The sequence below is a fragment of the Peromyscus leucopus genome, chromosome 12 (assembly GCF_004664715.2).
Source record: "Peromyscus leucopus breed LL Stock chromosome 12, UCI_PerLeu_2.1, whole genome shotgun sequence".
Lineage (NCBI taxonomy): Eukaryota > Metazoa > Chordata > Mammalia > Rodentia > Cricetidae > Peromyscus > Peromyscus leucopus.
In genome coordinates, this window is record NC_051073.1 from 61,731,927 (window position 1) to 61,754,808 (window position 22,882).

Consider the following 22,882-nt stretch of genomic DNA (forward strand, 5'->3'; position numbering starts at 1 on the left):
TACACAGATAAGAGTATCTTTAGCAGACCTTCCACCCTTCATAAGGCCACAGCCCTTACTTCTGCCTGCCCAGTGTCCAGTTTCTCCTGCGTGTCTCACCGACCGATTGACCCCTAAAGATGCCCAGGTTTTGACCTTTGCCCTAAGTAAATACACCCCCTAATTGCTAGCAGCTCATTGGGTACCCTGGATGTTTTTCCTGATTAGGAAATGTTCAAATACTGCTCACAAACTTGGGAACTGGCTTTTGGCTACAGAACAAGGTGTCACCTTGTCTCGCCTGCCCCAGGAAAGTAGATGATGGATGGGGCAGCGTCTAGACCTCAGTATAATTGGAAGTGGCCTTCCCAGAGTCTGCTGGTGTCTTCCCAGGCTAAGCTCCACTCAGCTCTCCTGTGCCCAAGACTTGTTATTTGCTGGAACAGTTAGGCGATCGGTTCACGGTTATCTACCCTCAAAGCCAGCGCTTGAGCCACTAAGGTTCTTGCCAGTCCGACCTCTCACCCTTCTGCCACTTCTCCTGTCGTTTACATTTGAATTCAACCTGGGAGGATGGAAATGTGCCACCGCCTGCTAGGATCTTGGAATGCTGCTGACATTGCTCAGCCTGTGGCTTTCTCAGTTGAGTGTGTTCTGCTCAAGACTCAAGAGCAACCACAGCTCCTTATCACGAGGATCTTCCCATGTTTATTAATAACAGGAGTAGTCAACTGATCCAGCCAGAACTTAATGCCTCCCCACAAGTTGGTGTGTGTGTGTGTGTGTGTGTGTGTGTGTGTGTGTGTGTGTGTGTGTCTATTTGGTTTTTCAAGACAGGGTTTCTCTGTGTATCCCAGGCTCTGTCCTGGAACTCGTCCTGTAGGCCAGGCTGGATTCAAACTCAGATCCACCTGCCTCTGCCTCCTGAGTCCTGGGACTAAAGGTGTGCGCCACCACCACCCAACTAACCCAACATCATTTTCAGTGACAGTTACAAGATCCGCCAAAGAGGCTCATGTTTTGGCTGTAAACCTGAACTAGTTTTCAGATATGTGTGTTGCATGTGAAAACTTCAACTTGACACATTTTGTTTTCCTGAGATGCAAAAGACTCGAATATGAGTAGCTTCAAGCAAAACTTGGAACTTTTTAACAAAATCTAGCTGTGTGGGGGTGGGGACTGGAGAACAAGGCCAGGCATGAGGAAAGGTCGCAATACTCATGTGTGGAAGTGTCATGATGAAGCCCATTATTTTGTTAGCTCATTGAAAGTTACTCATTTTTAAAAATCTAGTTCTAGCTTTGAGTGTAATCACAACTTTCATTATATGTCTTCCCTCTGTCTTCAGCGAAGCAGTAAATTCTCGGCCCTCCTGTTTGTGATCAGGGAACTGTCTCATGAACGGAGCTGAGTATCTTACATAGTAATGATGCTCAGACATTATGTATAGCTAAGCTGTCATGTGGACACCCTGGGTTAGACAAGGCAATACTGTCCGCAGATTTTGAAAGGCCCAGGCTCCAGGAGTGTGCTATTTAAATTGCTGGGTTAGAACACAGTTTGGGTGGCAGATAGTACTTCAGCCAGAGGACCCAAGTTAACATCCCTAGGAGAGTCAAATCCGTACTGCATGCCTCCGATGCAGTATTGTGAGGCTTTTTCTACATGGTAACACCATAAATCCAAGTATGAAGAAACATCTACCAAACCCAAAGTGAGGGGCATACAGCTATGTAGCTATTTCGGTATACAGATCATGATAAGCCTCGCCTGTGTGTAAAGGACATCAGGAGAGTTGGTGGCATCTGAACAGAAAACAGGCTAACGTTCTGTTTTGCTCACTGTACGATAGCTGGGCAGGAAAACAGCTCTGCTTTAAGTCAAAAATACATTGAAATATTTGGAGATCAAGGGAAATCTGTGTAATTCATTCTGACCTCAGAAGGGAGGTAGGGGTTGGGTATAGAGATCCTTTGTAGCAGTCTTGCAACGTTCCTCCAAATCTGAAATGATGTCAAAGTAAAAGATCTTGAAGAGCCACTGTTGGGGGGGTCAGTCTTGTGAATCGCATCCCCGGCGGGGCAGGCAGTGGGCTTTCCTAGCCATGTGTGGTTTAGTGTTGGCTCTGAACTCCTGGGCGTGAGGAGGCAGGGCCAGGCACAGGGGTGCTGGTGTGTCAAGAGCCCTGTGCTAAGTCCAGGGAGTGGGTCCTAGGGGAGGCCCACTAGGCACAGGTACCTGAGAAGCGTGGCAGAGGCAAAGACTGCAGAATTTCCAATCAGGTGATGCCAGGAGAGTCTGGGCCTTCACATTTCCTTTCCCTACTTACATGTGTGTGCGATTGTAGATAACCAAAAAAGGACACTGAGAGCAGGCAGCTGTTAACCTTCCACCAGCTCCTTTTTTCCTCCAAGAGGTCAGTTTTGTCTTTCCTGTCTCCCTGTCTCCTAGGAGAATTTCCACTTCAGCGTTTGGGTTAAGCAGCACTTAATGACAGCCTTAAGCTTTCCAGTCACCCTTCCTAACTCCTCCCCTGTCCCTGCAGAGAACCCTTAAGTAACCCAACCTTACTTGGAGCAAGGTTACTCCAAAGGGCACATTAGCACCTGAATCCAGGCGGGCTTCCCACGGGCTTCTGGGTAGGCTTTCATGGGGTGGCACATCAGCTTAAAATAACTGAACTGGACTGTAACTTATCTCCTACTTGGACCTTGACAACAGGTTTTGGATTTGACCAGCAACTCTGATGTCAGGACACTATCCTCGGGAGTCTGATTCACATTTGTATCCTATGCCAGCCACGCTGAGTCCAAGGACATATTAGTAGTAATTTGCTAAATGCTTCCCTCTGGAGTCAGCACTTACACTGGTGTATTAAAGGTTCTGAGACGTTCCACAGTGAGGAACCGAGTGACTTAATTTAGGTTGTCTTTAAAAGGGCAATACCTTGGCCATCTTAAGGAACACAGGAAACAGAAGTCTATGTTGATAGCTACATTGCGAAGTCTCAGAGTCGGGGACCACACTGACAGTGACTTTTTCTTAGAGGTCTTTGGCCCTAAAAATACCCACACTCCAATGCTTTATCTTCTCTTGCCCTTCACTGTTCATCACTGGCCATGTAATGACTAAAAAATTTGTGCACAGGGTACAGAGATGGGTAATACTTCTGTCCTCAAGGGCATTCCTCAGCAAGGAAACTAGCATTTATCAGTGTCCAAGGAATAGCACAATCGTACTGTCAGAGAAAAGGACAATGGCCGGGCATAATTGTTCAAATATCCTGGATCAGCTTCAGATGAATGGACAGCTAAAGGGTAAGGTGAGCCAGGAGAAATGTAGGACGGTTGGTCCATTGGCCTGAGCCATGAGACCAGAGTGGAACCTTCATGTGGAATAGTGATTTTCAAACTTAAGATGCCCCCAGATCCCATGGTGAGCCACCCCCACAGCTTCTGACCTGCCGCAGGACCCAAGACTTTCCCTCTCTGCTCAGTTCCTAGGTGGTACTGATACTGCTTGCCGAAAGCCCATAGTTTGAGAACCTCGCCGTTCCCATGCTTGAGTGCTCAGGGCGCTGAAAGGATGCGCCTGACCAAGCAGCTGAAATGACAGCCTGACATTTGGGGATCAGGCTTGGAAGAGTGGCTGAAGAAGGTGGTGTGGGTGCCATAGTAGCAGAGGTAGATCCAGGGGATGCGGAGAGGCCAGTCCGGAGGCTGTCATGGAGTTGACCCAAGTGGAGGAGCTGGAGGAGGGCAGTGACTGGCAGAGACAACACATGGAAGATGCTAGTGCAGAAATCCTTGTGAAGAGCCCATGATAGGCAAGAGACTGAGTTAGCCTTGCCCCGCTGTGGGAGTCGTTTGTAGCACGTGGTGTGGCAGTGTTAAACTTGTGTATGCGCACGCTCTCCAAAAAGGAGGAAGGGAAAGTGTTGCTGTGTGAGTCAGTAGGCGAAGCAGTGCTTTGGAGAGCTTGTCGAACTGATTTCCAGGTTTGTGTGAAGGCTTAGGAGACACACTAGACACAGGGACAACCCTATTTTACCAGGGAGAGCCAGCTCACCTGCCAGGTCTGCAGCTTGGAAAGGCTGGAGAGAAGGAACCCTGATGAGGCCTACCCCAGCCCTGGAGCTTGACTGGTACCATGTGTGATGATGGGATGACCTTCATATGCTCTCTAGAGATGAGTTTCAGGCCACCTCATCTCCTGTTTATCTACTAATTCCTATCGTCCTATCAATAACCTGTAAGTATTAAACTATTAGTTTGTTTCTGAGTAAATTTTGTTGTGTATTTTTAAGATGTAGGACACGATTTTATGGGACACATATAGATAGTGACATCGTTGCTATGGTGAAACAGAAGCATAGCCATCATCTCAGAGTTACCCCTTCTTTTACGGCAAGGACAACTCAAGTCTACTCATTCGGCAGCAATTTTATTAATGCTAATCCTGACATTGTGCCTTAGACCTCTAGACTTCACTTGCTCTTAGCCAAAAGGCCGAAAAGCGATTGGACCTCTAGACTTGTTCATCCACGGATCTGTCACTTCAGAGCCCCCGACCTTCATCTCTCTTCTTACCCTAATCTCACTCCCTGCGCTGAGTAGCCACCGTTAGATTCTCTTTCTCTGATATATTTGCTTCCCCCGCCCCCTCCTCACACGTGCATAACTTTTTAAAGATTTCACATTTAAGTAATATCATATACTCATTTTCTGTACCTGGCTTATTTCATTTAGTCTAATGTCCTTCAGGTTCATTCATGCTATGACAAATAGGTAAATTTCCTTTTTAAAGACTTGAATTATAAATATATGCATAATATGTATGTGTTATACATTTGTCAAAAAAAAAACCCAGTTTTCCTGTCTTGATTATTGTGAACAATATTACAAGGAACATTGGGATACAGATATGTTTATAAGGTTGTGATTTCATTTTCTTTGGTATTTCCCCAGAAGAGGGATTATTGGGTCATAAGAGACTGCCCCAAGAGAGCGGCTTGCTGTGTTGTATGGTATTTCTTTTTGTTTGTTGTTGTGTTTTGTTCAGATTTTTAAAATAAAGTCTTGCTGTTTATCCCAGGCTAGCCAGGCATTTACAATCCTGCCACAGCCTTCTGAGAGCTGGGGGTATAGGTATGCAACATTGATAGCTCCAGCTCTGTGTTTTAAGAACTCCTCCTTGTCTTCTGCGTTCTTCACTAGTCTTTGTTACCAACGACCTTCATAATACTCATTTTAGGGAATGCAAGATGATATCACATGTGGGAGACCAGCTCCCACATTTATGTTCAGGGAACTCTTGAAGATTGAGAAGTGAGAAATATTTAGATAGAAAGAGATATCTAGACGATGAGAGGAAAAACAGAAACACAGGATAGCCTCGGGAGGACTTGAGTCAATACTCAACGGCCCCTTCTGTCTCTTCTAAAGGACTATTCATAAAAATGCAAAGGGGTAGAGCAAAAGACACCCGCCCCCCAGCACAGCCAAGTGCAGACCATCTCAAATACCTGGTGACCACGCACATGGTCAATCCATCCCCTTATGCAGCCCTGCTGTGTAAAGCAAGCTCAGATCTCACTAGGAAACCTTTGTGGGCTCCCACAATCACATGGATCAATGGTTCTCAATCTTCCTAATACTGCGACCCTTTAATACAGTTCCTCATGTTGTGGTGACCCCCAACTATAAGATTATCTTGTCGTTACTTCATAACTGTAATTTTGCTACTGTTTTTTTTTTTTAAATTTTATTTTATGATCACTGGTGTTTTACCTGCATGTCTGTGTGATAGTGTCAGAAGCTTGGAATTATAGACAGACATACTCTGCCATGTGGGTGCTGGGAATTGAACGAGTGTCCTTTGGAAGAAAAGCCAGTTCTCTTAACTGCTGAGCCATCTCTCCAGCCCCTAATTGTGCTAATTGTTGTGAATCATAATGTAAATATCTAATATGTGACCCCAAGGGATTAGGATTCACAGGTTGAGAACCACTGACATGGAGACACCCTCCATTTTTGGTTTCGAGACACTCTTGAGCTTTGAGCTCACTTGGTAGACCACGGTCGCTCCTGCTCCCGATGCTGATTAGTTGCACACGGCTTATTTTTTTTTTTAATAAGAAAAGTCCTGTATTTTGGGTTTTAATGCTAATATGGTGCATCCTTTCTTAGGTCAGAATTGGTGAAGTTGTACCATGTTCAATTATTGGCTCATTTGAACAGTTCTTAAGACCTTGAAGCAGTCTGGAAGGAGTTTGTGTTCCCTTTCCAGAGTGTGAGATGGATGCAGAGGTTGAAGGAACGTCTAGAATATTTACCCTTGGGGAGCAACAGAACAGTGTTCACTGGCTTCCACCTGATGTGATGAGTCAAGCGTCTAAATCCACCACCGGTCAGTGGAGACGGGGCTTTGCAGCCCTCAACTTCCAAAGCCAGCTAGATGGTGTCCCAATGAAAAGGAATCGATATGGCAACATGTACATGCCATGGGGCCTTAAAGTTTAGGACATACTTATCTGGGGAAGGATGGCATTCAGTGCCCTTTGAGGGTTTCCCTTTCTCCACTTCTGTCTCAGAAATGATGCAAGGGAAACTGAGACCAAGGAGACCCTGAGGACAGGCGCTTGGGAACTTTATCATCGTCCCTTCCGCTTCTGGCGCAGCTCGGGAGGAGCTGAAGCATGGGATGAGGAGGGTTGAAGTGGTGGATGGACAGAGTCAGCAGTAGCTGAGGGGATCTGGACTGAATTAGGACAGAAGTCAGGAGCCTCCCGTGGAGATGGGGTCAGAGGTGTTGACGCCTCTCTCTGTGAAGACTGTCGGTAAAGACTGTCCTGTGAAGAGCTGACATCACAAAGGGCTGCGGAGGCAGAAGGATGCCTGTCCTGTGTAGGTGCCGCTGCATTCAGAATCAGTTCTGTAGCTCCAGTCTGCATTCTGGGGGCCGGAACAGCAGCACAGGCCAAAGGAAGGTGTCACTAAGTGGAAGTGAACTGAGACGGAACCCAGGATGGAGGATTCAGGGTTCAGAGTGGCCCATGATTTTGTACTCCAATGAGGAAAATCAGACACCAATGTTAAACGTATAGGAATTTAAATATACAACATTTATAAAGACACCAAGTCTCCGTGAAGAGTGATGGGCTGGTAGAACACTCGCTGGGGAAGAGGCTCTTGAAGTCAGCACAAGAGCTTTGGTGCCGTCCGCAAGAGCAGGGTCCTGCGTTGTGTGTTTGAGACCCGAGAAGGACTAAGCATCGGGAGGGATAGCCTGTGCCATGGTGAGCTTGCCCAGTGCAGGCTAATCTGCAGAGGGTGACTGCAGTGGCAGCAAGTGCCCATCACCGTGACGCCAGCTTTCTCCCGCCGCCTCAGTTCCCATGGCAGGCTCCGTAGCAGCTTCCTTCATTCTCCAGCACTCAGCGGCCTAGGCATCATGATGCCAACCAGATGGTTTGCTGGGAAGCCAGCCACACCAAGAGCTGGTGGTACACAGCATCAGGCCCTCTGCTGAATACGTAACTAGGGCTTTGGCTTTGATGAACATTCCCCTAAAAGACCTGACCAGCTCATTATCGTAGGCTATGCAGAACATATTCTTACTGACTAATAGGTCTGTGTTGCACATGCTTACAAACATGTGTGTGTGTGTGTGTGTGTGTGTGTGTGTATTTATCATCCAGAGAATTTTTACTCTTGTTCTGACTGTCATATAGCCTTCTCTAGATGTCCATTCCAGTGTGAAAAATACTAAGTAGGTTACTTCTAGAAAGACAGAGGAAGCAGGGATGTCTGTGTACATGCTTTTTCTGCAGGCAAATGTATTGACATAACTGGCCTTACAGCTCAAGGCGTGGAAAGCCATAGGCTAGATTTACAACTCTTTCTGTATTATTAGAGCCAAATTTAGGCCAAAGCATAGAAGGCTAAAGGATCTTTCTGTGAACATGTCACAATGTTAGGAATCTTTGGAGTTTTCTATTTTAGCCATTGGAGTCAAAATTTCCCATACAATATTATGATAAATACCATATTTGTATGCTTATAGACCTGATGACCATCTAGAGCAGTAGTTCTCAGCCTTCCTAATGCTGCGACCCTTTAATACAGTTCCTCATGTTGTGGTGACCTCCCCCAACTATAAAATTAATTTCATTGTACTTCATAACTGTAATTTTGCTACTGTTATGAATTGTAATGTAAATATCTGTGTTTTCCGATGGTCTTAGCCAACCCTGTGAAAGGGTTGTTTGACCCCAAAGGGGTCAAAACCGACGGGTTGAGAACTCCTGATCTAGATTACACATGTAAAAGTTAATATTGAGAAGCTAGCCATTGTGGTGGTGTACACCTGTAACTCCAAGCATTTGTGAGGCAGGGGCAGGTGGATCTCTATAAGTTTGAGGCCAGCTTGGGTCTACAGAGTGAATTCCAGGCCAGCCAAACCTACACACCAAGACCCTGTCTAAAAAACAACAACTAGATCTTGTGTGTTTTAGCAATGATACATTATTATACATTATATGGAGACATGATGTTGGTGTGCTTGAATGCAATCACTGGAATTCAGAAGAATGGATTGAAAATGTGTTTTTCAACCTTGAAAGGTGCCATTCAGCACAGCATAGGAAATCCTCCAGAAGTCACCTTATACATACATAGACTCTGATAAACATTCCTCATTCTTCTGTTTCCCAGCATACACCTCCTAAAGTCATTGGAATCTCCAAAATGGTAATGATTCTTAGTAAGCTAACTGGTGCATGGCAGTTCCTCCCAATGGGTTCAGGTCACCCAGATACCACGGCAGGATTACAGAGCTGGGATTGTCAGCCTCACCCCATAACTTCTGGGGAGAGGAGAGGGGCTAAAGGTTATGTTGGCAGCAATTTGGTCTATCACGTCTATGGAATGAAGCTTCCCTAAAAACTCTGAAAGAGAGCAGAGTTCAGAGAATGTTTGGGTAGCCCGATGCAAGCAGGTGCCTGGGAGATGATCCATCTAAAGAGGGGACGGGAGTGTCACCTTTAGTGCCCTAGAATCTCTTAGTCTGCGTCTTTCGATAGATCTTTTATAATAAACCAGTAAGCATTGTTTCCCTGAGTTCTGAGAGCCGCTGAAGTAAATGAATCAAGCCCAAAAAGGAGGCTGTGGGCATCCATCTCAGTCTGTGGCCAGTAGATAGAAGCATGGGTCAGACAACCTGGGGCTTGTGATTGGCATCTGAGGTGGCAGTGGAGAGCAGATCCAGGAACTGAGCCATCAACCTATGGAATCTAATGCCTTCTCTAAGGCTGACAGTGCCCCAAGTGACATGAATCGGGGGTGCCTAACTGGTTCCATGGCAGGACTGATTGCTTGGTGTGTAAGAAACAACCGTGTGTGTCTGGTGCGAGACGTGAGTTGGGAATAGAGAACCGGAGTTCGTTTTTCCCACTCACGTGTTCCTTGGGTTCCAGTTTAGCCCTTTCAATATACTGTTGGGGTCCTTGGGGACGCTAAACCCACAACTAGTAGAAATGTTGTCTCTTTGTGCCAAGGAGATGTAGTCCTCTACCTGCCATGGAGGGAAACGAAAGCGAGGCTCCGTTAATGTTTTGTGCTTGGAAAAATCAGAGGTGGCAGTCCTGTGGCTGCAGCCCTGAGACACTTGTGATCCTGAGTGGCATGCTGCAATGCCTAGCAGCTGCCTCCGGAAACCTCCAACCTTCACAGCAGGCCATCGAAGGCAGAACTTCCCTTCAGATGTAACATAAAAGAAGTATGAATAGAAACTTCATCACTGGGAGGCAGAATTTAAGAATGAGCTGTATTATATCAGATGCAGCAAATTTCTACCATTGTCTTGTTACCACCTATATTCTTTTCAGTGGCTTCTGTTTTGCTTGGTGTGGGAAAAGATGGTGTTTGCCCAGACAGGACGTTAGGATGCCTGCAGTGAGCCCGTGGTCCTGGCTTCTCCCAGATTTCATCTTCAGGGCAGCAGACAGCACTAGCCTCTGAGCTGCTGGACTCAGGCTACACAGTGACTAAAACGTCTGGAATGACAGAACCTTGGCCCCAGGGGGACGCTGACAACACTGGCAGGCAGTTTTAATCTAACTGATTAAACACCTGAGACCCTGACCTCTGGTTGTTCATCTGCCCTAGCCTAAGTCCATCAGCGCTCCTGTTCTGAAGGCGACCCACGGAGAAGGAAGGACTTGGCATCTCTAGGGAATGACCCATGTTAAAGCTTCATGTGCTCAGCTAGGGAGATTTGCAAGTTGCAAAATAATGTCTGTATTATGATTCTATAAAATACAAACAAGACCATATTTGCTTATATAAACAGCATGGATGTGAATGAGGCATACCAACCTCAGAATTGACTTTTACTCTGGGATGGGAAAGAAGGGTGTGACATTGCGAAAATAAATAGACGTTTTCCGCTAATTCTGAAACATTTCATATTTTTTAAAAAAAAGCTGAACCACATATGCCAAAATGTGTACATTTATAATAACTAAATGATATGTCATTTTTTCTCTATTTTTCTTTATTTAAAAATATTTCATAGTAAAATTTGCCTCAGGAAATTAGTTATTTTTAATCTTGCAAACAAGTTGCAGCCGGCAGATCAGGGTGTTTCGCTGACTACAGTGTCCATGGTTGTATTTGTACTCCCACTCACTTGACACCAGTCCTCAGGCCAGTCCCTACGGTTGGAGTAAAGAGCGTGCATTGATTCAAGGCCCTGAGTGGTCGAGGGGTCCCTGGGTTCTGGTCCCAGCTTTGTTACTAGTGTGCGACAGTGGCTTTGCCGCTTGACCCGTTTTTGTTTTTGTTTTTTTTTTTTAGATAGTTTTCAACACTGAAAGTTTATCATTTATACAATGTATGTATAAGTTTATATTTAAAATGCTGAATAGACTAGCAACTAGATAGCCATCCCATACTCATAGAGGCTAAAGGACTATGGGATGAACATACAGAGAGGAATAAGATTGAAGGTGTGTATTGCAAACGCAAAGTCTTGGTTTGCGTTTTGCTTCTGCCCCTGACTACTGTCCTTGGTTTGCCGAAGCACTCTCATTTTCTATTTCCTGACGTCGGAATCATAATGCACGTTACCTGCCCCAACTCTGATGACTGGGTGAGAAACAGCGCTATTGTTGAGGTTGATGCAAAAACAGGAACTCGGTTCACTAATCGAAGCCATTTTACAGAAATGGCGAGGGCGTAATAACCGTGAAGAGGTGGCTAACTTGGAAGCTATTTCTTGTCCAAATGAGTCTACATTCTTTCATAACCAGGCATTTAAAGTGACGTAGGCCAACCAAGGTGGCGCACACCTTTAATCCCAGCACTCAGCAGAGGCAGGCAGATCTCCGTGAGTTTGAGGCCAGCTTGGTCTACATAGTGAGTTCCAAGCCAGGCAAGGCTGTGTAGTGAGACCCTGTCTCCTCCGCCCCATCTCCCTCCCCTCCAAAAAGTGATTTGAAAATGGCTTTTGTCTTTATGATAGAGCACTGGCTAGAGGATGAATCAAAAATCGCTCTCAACTTGGATTTCCCATTGCTTAGACCACAGTTAAATGACTCCGGTTGTTTACCTACAACAAACTTGAAACAACGTTGAGAATATTTTGGATTTTTTCGCTTTCTTTACCCTTGCCATTACTTTATACAAAAAGCATAAAAAGCAGAAACCAGTAGCAATGGGGGAAGAGGAATGGCCATTCCTAAAACACAGTTGTGAATGTCAAAGCCAGGCCATGATTTGCCCTGGAACCTTGTCTGCTTTGGTAGTGTGGCTGAGCCACTCACTTTGCTGACAGGGCGTGTGCTATAAATCTAGGTTTGGAAACCCTGGAATCAGTTGCATCCCTGGGGGCCTAGTGAGTGAGGAGAACCTGCCACTTATCTGCAGAGAGCTCCTGTTTCTTTCAATCAGTGCTACTGCAGATGCTTATCACCCGCACCAAACACTTGAGAAATAATGTCAACACACGCCAGACCACAGCCAGTGAGGAATTTTCGGAGATAAGATTACATCTTTGTCCTTAAAGAAGTACCAGTGAATCCCCAGATGTTCCCCGCGCCAGACCAGCCCCGCAGCCCGGTAGGTTCTTTGTGCCATGGAATTTTAGGAGCTCTGTGTTTGTGCTTCTAAACACACATATTCTGCTGCTGCTTTCCAAAATATGCACAAATCCCTAAGAGTCCCCAAGAAAGGCCCCAGCAGGGCCAAGGCTCAGCGAGCCCCAGCATGGAGCTCAGGGTCTTGACCCTGAGAGGTGCTGGGAACAGCTTTGTATTGGCAAATGCATTTTCTAACTTTTATTTCAGGATTTTCTTTGCTGCTCTATTAGCTTTATCCAAGCTTGAAGTTTTCCAAGGCCAGATGAGATCTCTTGTCCAAGTTTAGGGTAGAGTCACCCAGGAAAATGTGATTCAGTCTCAGAGTAGGTGTGAAAAGTCACTAGAACACTGTTTAAATATTCAGCCATTTTCTTGGTTTAAATACCAGCATACAAACTGGAGCTGAGGTGGAGGTCAGCTGTCTCAGGACCATGGCCATGATGAGCATTCACGACACAGTCACCTTTAATTTGTCTCCCAGACACTAGGAGTATCATATTCCCTAGCCTGCGCACATGGTCCTCATAGGACCATCTGGATTCCAGTCCCTTCTTCCCAAGATAGTTGTATAGAGTTGCCCGATTAATTTGAAAAACAAAAACTACTTTTTTTTTTTCTGTCACGTCATTTCCCACCAGAATCTCATAATGAAGATCATATTAAATTTATTATCTACTGTCCCCACAAATGTTTCCTTCCACCCCATTTCTCCCCCACTGATCTTATTCCCTACCAAGGCCTTGGACTGGTTAACTTATTTCCAGTTCCCTGACTGTGCATTTGTCCTCGTTATCCTACCTTTTGGGAACACCCCCTCCCAAACGTCTCTTCCCTTAAACCTCTCCAGGCCAGTCCCTCCTACACAGATATGACCCTCCCCTGAACTTTGCTCACTTATCAGGCAAGTCTGGCCATACCAGCCTGCTGGCGATTAATCACTCACTGCTTTGTGAAAACATCTTTATCTTCTGTGCTCTGTCTTGCCGTTCCGTCCTCCTTTTCTCTCTCCGCCCGCTCCTCTCTACTGTTGTGCATGGGGGCGTGTGTAGTTAGACCAGAGGTCAATGAAAATGCAGCCTCTGTCTTGTATTTTTAGAACTCACTGTCTGCTACATTCTCCGTGACATTGTTACTGGTTAGTAACTCTTGCTTGGCACTTGACTGAGTGCCAATATGCTGGTGTTACTGTGCAACATCTAGAAGTCTAGGGAGCCTAGTTTTTTTCAACACCAACAGAACAAAAAACCAGCATCACTGGCTGGGTGATGGTGGTACGTGCCTTTAATCCCGGTACCCGGGAGGCAGAGGCAGGTGGGTCTCTGTGAGTTTGAGGTCATCCTGGTTTACAGAGTGAGTTCCAGGACAGCCAGGGCTGCACAGAGAAACCTTGTCTTAGAAAAACCAACAAACAAAAGAAACCAGCTTCACTGAGCAGTAGGAACTGTAATGACACCTGAAGGGGGCTTTAAAATCTTGCCCTTGGTTACTCATGATATTTTATAGGCTAAACTCTGTACATCTAATGCTGGTCTCCTTAAAGATTAGCAGGTATCCAGGCGTCAGGAACTGGAAGAATTAACTAGGGATTGTCCCACATGCGTCTCCTGTGCCGTGACTTTCCTAGCTGTCCCACTCCAATAGTGTGGCTTCCCTGGCTTGGCTTTGCCTGCCGTCGGTGGAAACTGATGTACTGGGCATGGAAAGGCATGAAGGGCCAGTAGCAAAGTTGATTGCTCAAGTCTGGCTGAATGGCATACAGATCTCACCCTGTCCCTGGGAGCTGTATGTCCTTGGGCAAATTGATTGATGTCTCTCAATGGGCAGTTTCCTCTTCCCTAAAAGGAAGATAATAAGACTACCCCCCGACCCCCACGAGCCCATAATGCTGTCCAAGAATGAAATAAGATGGTCCGTGTAAAATGCCTGGGCTATTGCAAGCTCATTAAAACATCGAGGTAGTCAACAAATGGCAAAGCAGCTTACAGACATTATGCTGATTTCCCCTATTTAAAGACAACAAAACAAAACAAACTCTCTTGATCTGCAATCATTGTCCCTTTAAAACAAAACAAGAATTCTCTGTGCACCCGGCCGCCTTCCTCTCCCCCATTCTCTGCCACCCCATGTAATCAGGCTGGCCCCCTCCATCACACTACAGCTGCTTTCCAGCCAAGCCGCCAGTGACGTCTGTGTAACTAAGCGGAAGGCTCAATTCTTTGGTCAGTACCCTTGACCTATCGCGGAGTGTTTGACACAGCCGTCTTCTTCCTCCGCAGGAGTGCTTTTCCACGTGCAGCCTCCAGGTCGGCTGCTACTCTCGATTCCCCGGTCTCTCTGACCTTTCCCTTGTCTTCCCATCCTCCTGTTTCTTGCTGGGGGTCCAGGCTTCTCCCTCCCCCACGTTCGTGCCCCTTGGTGTTGTTTTCACTCGTGGCTTCCAGCGCCGTCGCTTCACTGACAAGCCCCGGTCACCTCCAGCCCTCAGTGCTGTCTGCCCCGAGCTGCAGACGCCAAGTCCAGCACCTCGTCAGCTTGTCTGCTGGGACCTGTCTAGAAGTATCTCAGAGATGGCCACCACTGGCCTCCTTCCCGTCTCCTCTCCAAGCCACCCTTCCCATGCTCTGTCCCACCTCAGACACTTTATCCTGGTAGTTGTTCTGGGTAAAAATGACGTTATCCTGACTTCTTCTTGTCCGTATGTCATGCACAGTCAGTCTGTCAGAAAACTGTGCCCGTCCTGCTGTCAAAACATATCCAGAATCTGATCCCTTCTGATGGCCACTGGGACCATCATCCCCTAAGCCACCAGCGTCCCTCAGCCGAAAGGAATATGGTGGCCTCCTAGACAGTCGGTTTCCGCTGTCCTCAATTAGAAATAAGAATGACATTTTAGTCTATATGAAAGAAGGTATCCATCCTCTTAAGAATGTCCCCTGCAGGTAAAAACCAAAGCCATAATAATAATATTGTATTGTATTGTTAATAATAATTATGCTATTAATAATAATAAAATAAGACAAGTCCTGGTGGTCCATCCTGTTTGCTTCACTGGCCTCCATGGTAACACTATTCCCCTTCTCACTGCACTGATGCCATCCCTGGCGTACCCCACATACCACCTTCGAGCATCTATATGTGCTCATGCTTGCTTGCTTGAATTGCCCTGTGTCAAATGGCCACATGGCTCGTCTCTCACCATCATTAGGACTATGTGCAGACACCAAGTCCTGAGATTTGGGCCTGAGCTACCATTAACTGTCGCCCTCCATTCCCCACTGCATTTCCCACCCTTACTATTATTTTTTCAAGTATGGCTCTTCTCATTATCTATGATGCTTTACACGTTATTTATTTTGTTGCTGCCATGGTCTATTGTATTTCCCACCAGAATCTAACCTCCACGGAGGCAGGAGCCTTGTCTCCGGCGTGTTCCTCTTTCCATAAAACCTGGAATGGCTTCTCACATGTGAACACTGAGCCAGGGTCAAAAGTTACTGCTGTCTCTTGCCTGGTCTACAGCTGGTCTGATGACCTACCTTCCTGAGGATGAAGCTGCTTTAGCTAGCCGTTCAAACGCCTGTTATAGCAGCTTCTGACATGATGTTTCCACCTGTCCTTTCTCCTCAGATTCCTACTCTCATTCCTCGAGTGAAAATGGAGGCAAGTCCGAGTCTGTGGCCAACCTTCAGTCTCAGCACTCCCTGAACTCTATCCACAGTTCCCCTGGTCCCAAGCGCTCCACCAACACCCTTAAAAAGTGGCTAACCAGCCCCGTGCGGCGGCTCAACAGCGGGAAAGCAGATGGAAACATCAAAAAGCAGAAAAAAGTACGCGATGGGCGCAAGAGCTTCGACCTGGGATCGCCGAAGCCTGGGGATGAGACGACCCCTCAGGGAGACAGCGCTGACGAGGTACCTAACAGGGCCGACTCTGGCCACGAGACCTCTGACATGCTTCTCTGACGGTCATGTAATCGACCGTCTCTAGTGCTGTGTCATCTTGAACTTTCTCGAGACTTGACTGCTTTGATTGGTGCCCCATCCAGAGACTGAGAAACACTGAGACTATCAGGTAGACAGAAAGGAAGACTGGCCACGTTCAGAGATAGGTCCTGACCAGAGAGGAGGTAGCTGATCCCCTGCCTCCACTGAGGATGGCATCAGAACTGGCCAGGTAGAGAGTAAGATTGCAAGGCTTGAGACTGCGTCCCTCAGAACACCAGAGGCTGAGCTGTAGTCGAGTGTTTTGACTACCACCTGTACTACCACGGATCTCACGCATGGTGATGTGCTCCTTTAGCTCCAGCACTTGGGAGGCAGAGGTGGCTGATCTCTGAACTCGAGGCCAGCTTGCTCTATGTGTTGAGTTCTAGGAAAGCTAGGCCTGCACAGTGGGACCTTATCTCAGACAAACAAATAAATGGATGGGTGGATAAATAAATAATCAAGTGAAGGAGTGAATGAATGAACAAATAAGCAAATAAATAAACAAGGTATCACAGAGGGATAGTTGTGAAGAGTGCATGAAGGTCACAGTGGACGAGGTTTGAGCTCAGTGAGGAACTTTGATCGACAGCTAGTGATGATGAAATGGGCCATCATGAGATCTTCTGACCTCACCTTAGTCACAGAGAACCTGGCTTTTAGTCAAGAAGTGAGGCTGGATAATCTCTTGAGTTCTCGCAGAGCTGAGAGTCTGTAATAAAAATATAGGCGATGTGTTCTGGCCTGGGGAATAAAATGCCTGTTTTATCTGCATAACTAACGTCTTCCAGTGACTGGTGGAGCTAAGAGAGTCTTCTTGGTGCATAATCGACTCCACCTTGTACTTCCGTTCTATCTGCCTTTTCTCAAGTTGGAAATGGCACAAACCCTGCTGAGAATTGGATGGTAGCTTAATAGCCTTTTGGGAAAATGTAAAGTTAGTCCTGGCATGGTGACACGTAACGTTCCTGTAATCCCAGTACCCGAGAGGCTGACCCAAGCATCGTGAGTTCAAGACTAGCCTGGACTCTTGAGGGGAAAAAAAGCGTGTGTGGGGGGGGAGCGGAAAAGGAGGGAAGAAAAATTAATTTAAAAAGTTAGTCCTTTAACTTTCTCCCTTTCTATTTCTTCTTAAGGGGGAAAAAAAATGTTTTAATGTCAAGTCCTGAACTTCTGGCTTCTTTTGTTGATGTAGCGGTACCTAATGGTGTCCTTTTGTTCTAGAAGAGCAAGAAGGGTTGGGGCGAAGATGAGCCAGATGAAGAGTCACACACCCCCCTTCCTCCGCCCATGAAGATCTTTGACAACGACCCCACCCAGGACGAGATGGTAGGACCTCTGCTGAGATTTTTCTTCCTGAGTATGCCAGACAGGGAAGAGTGCTGCCCCTCCCCATTAGTGCGTCCCCCTGGGGGACCTACAGTGACGTAGATGCCGTGGGTTAGTAGGTGTCCTCTCCCACAGTTCCGGAGGCGTGGCCATGTTCTGGGCAGTGGAGGGATGTTCCAAGTCCGGTTAAAAGTAGGAGTCTGCCTGGAAACGCACGCTGTCGGGTAAAGGGTCGTGGTACTATATTTGCAGGCAGCAGATCCTAAAAGGAACTGTTGGTCTCGAAAAAGGAATCCGTGAGGGCTCCAGGTGTCAATCACTGTGTGATGGCTGACGGGTAACCCGTGTTTTAGCTGTCTTCTGCATTCAGCTCTGAACGTCTAATTGCAGTCCCTTCTGCTTGAGCCAGTGCCGTTAAAACTCTGGCTGCCTCAGCCTGCGGAGTGGAGCCGCTAGTAGTAGTGGAAGGGTCTCCTCCAGCACAGAAAAGTAAAGCATGCCTGTTGCCCTGGCCCTTTGTTTTGTAAAATGCCCTGTTCCCTGGTGTTGGAAAGGTCCCTGTCCAATGACATGCCCTGGCAGTTAGGTCATTCTGCTTGTTTGGAGCGGAGGCCCGATTCCAGTGACCGTGACTCCCAGGCACTGGCCTGGAACATATGGGGCCGCTTTTTGTTCTTTCGATTCAGGGTCTCACTGTGTAGCCTTTTCTGGCCAGAAACTCACAATGTAGACCAGGCTGGCCCCTGAGATCCACAGAGATCCACTTGCCTCTGTCTCCCTAATGCTGGGTGGGAGAGAAGGCATGGGCCACCGTGCCCAGCTGGAGCTTCTATTGTATTGTCTGGCCTTGGTCCCCTCAGAGCCAAGCCTGCTCTCCACTGGGTTTTTCTTGCCTTCTGAAAAGGTGGCTTGTACTTAGGACTCTGGTCATTGACATTGAAGTTCCAGCATTGGATTGCACTTCCCGTTTTCTTCCAGAGTGTTGTTTTGTGGTGGTCATGGCAGCTGGCCTGGCTGTCTCTGGCTCTCACTGAGTTCTGCCCTGTGTCCTGTACTGGAAAAGCCTCCTTGGAGGCAGTAGGCCAAGCGTGTATAGTATCAGACTTCTGTTTCTGGGTGTTCCAGCATTTTTTTTATTTTGAGTCTGTCTGCTTTGCATTTGGTTGTTAACCCGCAGTAAATATTCAAAGTCTTTTGCTCTAGAGGGACAGCCAGGGCATAAGATGTGGCTGCCTGCCATGATACATACCCTAAGAAGCACACACTTGTGTCCCCTTCTACAGAGATGTGTGGACCCGAGATTCTAGGGCCAGTTGACTCTGGGACGTTGGGAAAGAAACCAACAGAAGCATGACATTGTGCCCAAAGTGATGGCCACAGGCAAAGACACCTGCCCTTCACCTTCATGGGAACCAGCCTGCTGGCTTCCCCCCCACACCCTTGTAAAACACCCTGTGAACAATACTAGTGTGTGTGTGTGGGAGGGAGGGGGTTGGAGTTCCCAGGATCCGTTGCCTGCATAAAACAGAAAGGTCACGAACCCTCTCCTGGGCCCCTCAAACAGTTCGTTGGGGTGAATGGGTGCTAGGTAGTTCCTGGATAATTTTTAACTGAGGATACAGATTACCCCAGCATCCACGTGGTCCTTCCCTTCGTCATACGTTGTGCTTTGCAGCGGCGGTCCCGTTTTTTTTAGAAACATCAGTTCTCTCCCCAGACTGGCCTGTTTGATTTTAGTCCACTGGGTTTTGGTTGGAATATCTGGGATTGGGGTGAGTCTCAGTACTCCTAGCAAGCAGAGTTGGGTTTATTAAAACAATGTTGGTTTTTGGAGACAAACTCACTGTGTAGTTCTGGCTGGCCTGGAACTCATTTTGTAGACCAGGCTGGCCTTGAACTTGCTGCCGTCCTTCTCCCTCTGCCTACCGAGTGTTCAGGTCCCAGGTATGCCCCACCAGCCCCGGCAGGAACTTCTTAAAGTCCAACCATTTAATGTCTGACTCCTTCCTTCTCCCTGTCATCCGTCCTTTGTTCCTGTGCATGGATGTTTCCCACTTATACTGTGTGTATCACATGTGCTTTGTATCTGTTCCCCGGCTCGGTAGAATCTCATTAGTTTTACCTGTGTAACTGTAATTACCGTAGCCGGAGACTATTTTATTACTTTATGCTCCGTAATTGTCATGACCGGCCCTGTGTGTGACAGCCTAAGGTGTTTCCGGTCTTTGTGCCTCTGAGTAATACCCCTGAAGGTCTGTGTAGATCCAGTGTCTGTCCTTCTGACATCCAGACCCGGAATGGGTTCCCAGAAGTAGGATTACTAAATCAAAGATGGTAACTTGGTTTTCCAAACCAAGAAAGTTTTCCTGCATTCTCCCAAAAGGTAAAGAAGAGTAGTGTTATATCTTTCTTAATTGGCATTTATTTGCTCTCCTCCAATCTTAGAAACAAAGACTTAAAAGTCCTTTTTGGAACTCTTCCCCTAACCTGAAGGGGGAAAGTGAAGCCCGGTCAAGCCCAGGACATAGCTCTTTCCATACTCACGGTCATTCTCCTCACGTCCCAACCTGGGAACACCACTGCCCTCTGCCCTGATCCACTGGACCACTGGAGAGTTAGCCATCTCTTCCCCCAGCTTCCCCTCAGGAGGGTGGGAGATGGAAAAACCAAGCAGAGGAATAAACAAAGACGACTGTCCCGCAGTGTGTGGGAGAAATACCCAGCCATCGTACAAACAGCCACTACACAGAGCTCTGCCCCTGGTCCAGGGGAAGGACACAGAGAGACCTGTAGTTAAAACTCCCTTTGCTGTGAGCAGGGTAGTCTCTGGGAGTCCCAGCACGTGTCACACAACTCCTTTTAGTACTTACTCAGTGCCGTGTGTGTGTGTGTGTGTGTGTGTGTGTGTGTGTGTGTAAATGAGAAGGAAAGGGAGGGAGAAGATATGGGGAGAGGTGTCCAGCTTGCTCGACACACAGTGATGATCCCCAGCTAAAACTATAACAAAACAAGGACTTTATCTCCTTCATACACATTGGAGGCGGGAGTGGTCCATACCTCCCAGACCATGGAACCGCAGTGGGCTGCCACGAAAGGCTGAAGTCCTGATCTCCCTCATAGCAGTTCCCCAGGCCCTGCTATCAGTCTGCATAGCCCTTGCCTGTGGGTTTCCTGGGGGTTCAGTGACCCCCCCTCCCCTCAGCCCTTAAGGAGAACCAGGCCCATCCGTACTTTGTCACTGACCAGAATTCCTAAGAAGGGGTATGTCGGCCTCCGTTTACCCGGCTGCCCACCCCTGTCTCCCTCTGTCAACTCTGTCCTCTGAGCCCAGAACTGTCCTTTCCTGGCCTGCTCCAGCTTCGGACTGTCCGGTTTGCTTCCTAACTGCTGTTCCTCGTTTCTGGCTAATCTGCTTGTCCTTTGCTGTCCACTGTCTTACAGTCCTCCTCTCTGCTAGCAGCCCGGCAGGCTGCCACTGAAGTACCTACTGCTGCCGATCTTGTCTGTGCCATAGAAAAGTTGGTCAAAAGCAAGCTGGTAAGTGGGCACCTTGGAGGCCGTTGTGGGTCACGTCTCACCTCCGTGTGGCTCCCAGGGCCTCAGCCAGGGCCTCAAACCAGTCAGCCGAATCCTCATTTCACTTATTCCTCGGGTAGAATCATCTCACGTAATGGTGGTTCCTAAAAAAAAAACACACGCCCAGGGGTCCTGTCAGCTCTATGTGGGGTCCGCATAGGGAACCCGCAAGGCCTTTCGGGTTGAGGTGGATGAAAGGTGGAGAGTTTCCAGAGCAAATAAAGACGCCTCGCTGAAACTGACCAGCTGGTCCCTAGACACGTGGCCCTCAGTCACTGACTGGTGTGTCTCAGGCTAGCCCTGAAGCCAATGTCATGTGCCGCTGAGACAGAATATGGATTGGGCTTTTTTAAACCAGGCAATTTTGTTCGGAGACTTTCTTGTTTACCGAGTCTTAGAAGTTAGACCACTGATTATAAAAGAGTAGGGGCATGTGTGATTAACCTTGCCACAAGAAATTAGGAGAGTCAAAATGTATCTCTGTCACACGGGGAACACAAACACGAGCCACTAACGACTGGTCTAGCCTGTGACTGTCTTATGGGCCAATCATAGTACCAGAAGGAAGGGCAATTAGCCTGAGCCGGCTCAGGATTTCAGTGGTGTGCTCACGCTCATCCCAGGCAGGTCACTGGGATGGGGCTGTCCCTCTGGCCCCGTAGTTTTATGAGTGTGAGCAGTTTGAAGCATCTTGCTGTCTTTCTCTGTGGTCCAACCGTTTGGCTTTTCCTGCGATTCTCATCTGGCTAACTTACCATTCTTCCACCGGACTTTGCTGGGAAGGTTTGTTAATCATCACCATCAGCCCTCCTCCACTTGGCCCGGGGCTTGGGGGACCGTGGCGCATCCTCTCCCAGGCCAGCTGTCCCACCTCATGGTTGGGACTAGAGAACAAATGGCGTTTGCAGACGGTGGCTTTGGGGAGGCTGTCCTCTTTCCTGCCATCTCTCCCGTGGTTTTTGCGGACACTACGTCGACTTTACAAAGTCATACGCTTGTTTTTCTTCTTCGGAGTTCTTGTTCCTGTCATCCCCGTTTCTCTGGAACGTTCTCCCTCCTATTTTTGCTTATCTAGTGCATAGTAGTAGTCCTTCCGGGTCCCACCCAGTCTCATCTCTCACAAAGGCTTCCCTTACTAGTCCTGGCCAGATTTCCTCTGAAGTCTCACTGCCGTTCCCACAGCTTCATGCTGTCAGAGACAGATCTTACTGTTAAAATAGCTGAACGTTTGCATCTGTGACTTTTCTCCCCCGCTCATAAGTTATTTGAGTTAGTATATTTTTTTCTTCCGTTAATATATAGTAAGTAGTCTTTACACCTAATAAGTTCTTCATGGACACTTGTTCCAAAAATTCTTATCTGCTTCTATTTGGGGTGATCTTTACCCTGCTGCTTACTATTACTAGCCTTCACACTGTTGGCCCCTGGTTTATGTGATCAGTTTATGGGTCCAGTGTTAGAGACATGAGCAAAATTATTGAGATGCCCCACAGGTGCAAATGTCCCAGAGGAAAGGGAGTATGGGGTGAGGTCAGAGTTCATAGGCCCAGTCACTGGCTCTCAATAAACAGCTACTGAATAGACGCCCTTTCCGTGGTGAGTTTACCATAAGAAGAGCATTAGCTTCTCCCACCAATAATTGCTTCTTGAAGATCTACATGGAGCCCACAATTGCAGAGATGTCTCTAGCATAACATAAGAAACCAAACCCATATTCAGAAAAGAGTGAGGAGGTGGTGGTTTGGTTTCTTAGAATTTTCTCACCAAAATTCGGTTCTTTCTCTTTTTCCCTCCTTTCCTTCCCATTGCGCTGTGGCTCAGCCACGGAGCCACCCACTGTGGTGTGGCCACAGAGCAACAGTGAACGGAGGCTATT

At 47.3% G+C, this 22,882-nt stretch overlaps 1 protein-coding gene across 25 annotated transcripts in view; it reads left to right on the forward strand.

Annotated features, from left to right (window-relative positions):
- Kalrn (kalirin RhoGEF kinase) overlaps positions 1-22,882 on the forward strand; it is a 607,498-nt gene that overhangs the window by 516,995 nt on the left and 67,621 nt on the right. For 17 of the 25 annotated variants that reach the window (XM_028886329.2, XM_028886335.2, XM_037209787.1 and 14 more), the window contains 3 exons: positions 15,746-16,029; positions 17,326-17,430; positions 20,872-20,967. In XM_028886329.2, coding sequence (XP_028742162.1) covers positions 15,746-16,029; positions 17,326-17,430; positions 20,872-20,967 — 485 coding nt within the window. The remainder of the gene's footprint in view (positions 1-15,745; positions 16,030-17,325; positions 17,431-20,871; positions 20,968-22,882) is intronic. The other 8 variants (XM_028886327.2, XM_028886340.2, XM_028886353.2 and 5 more) reach the window with 3 other exon arrangements.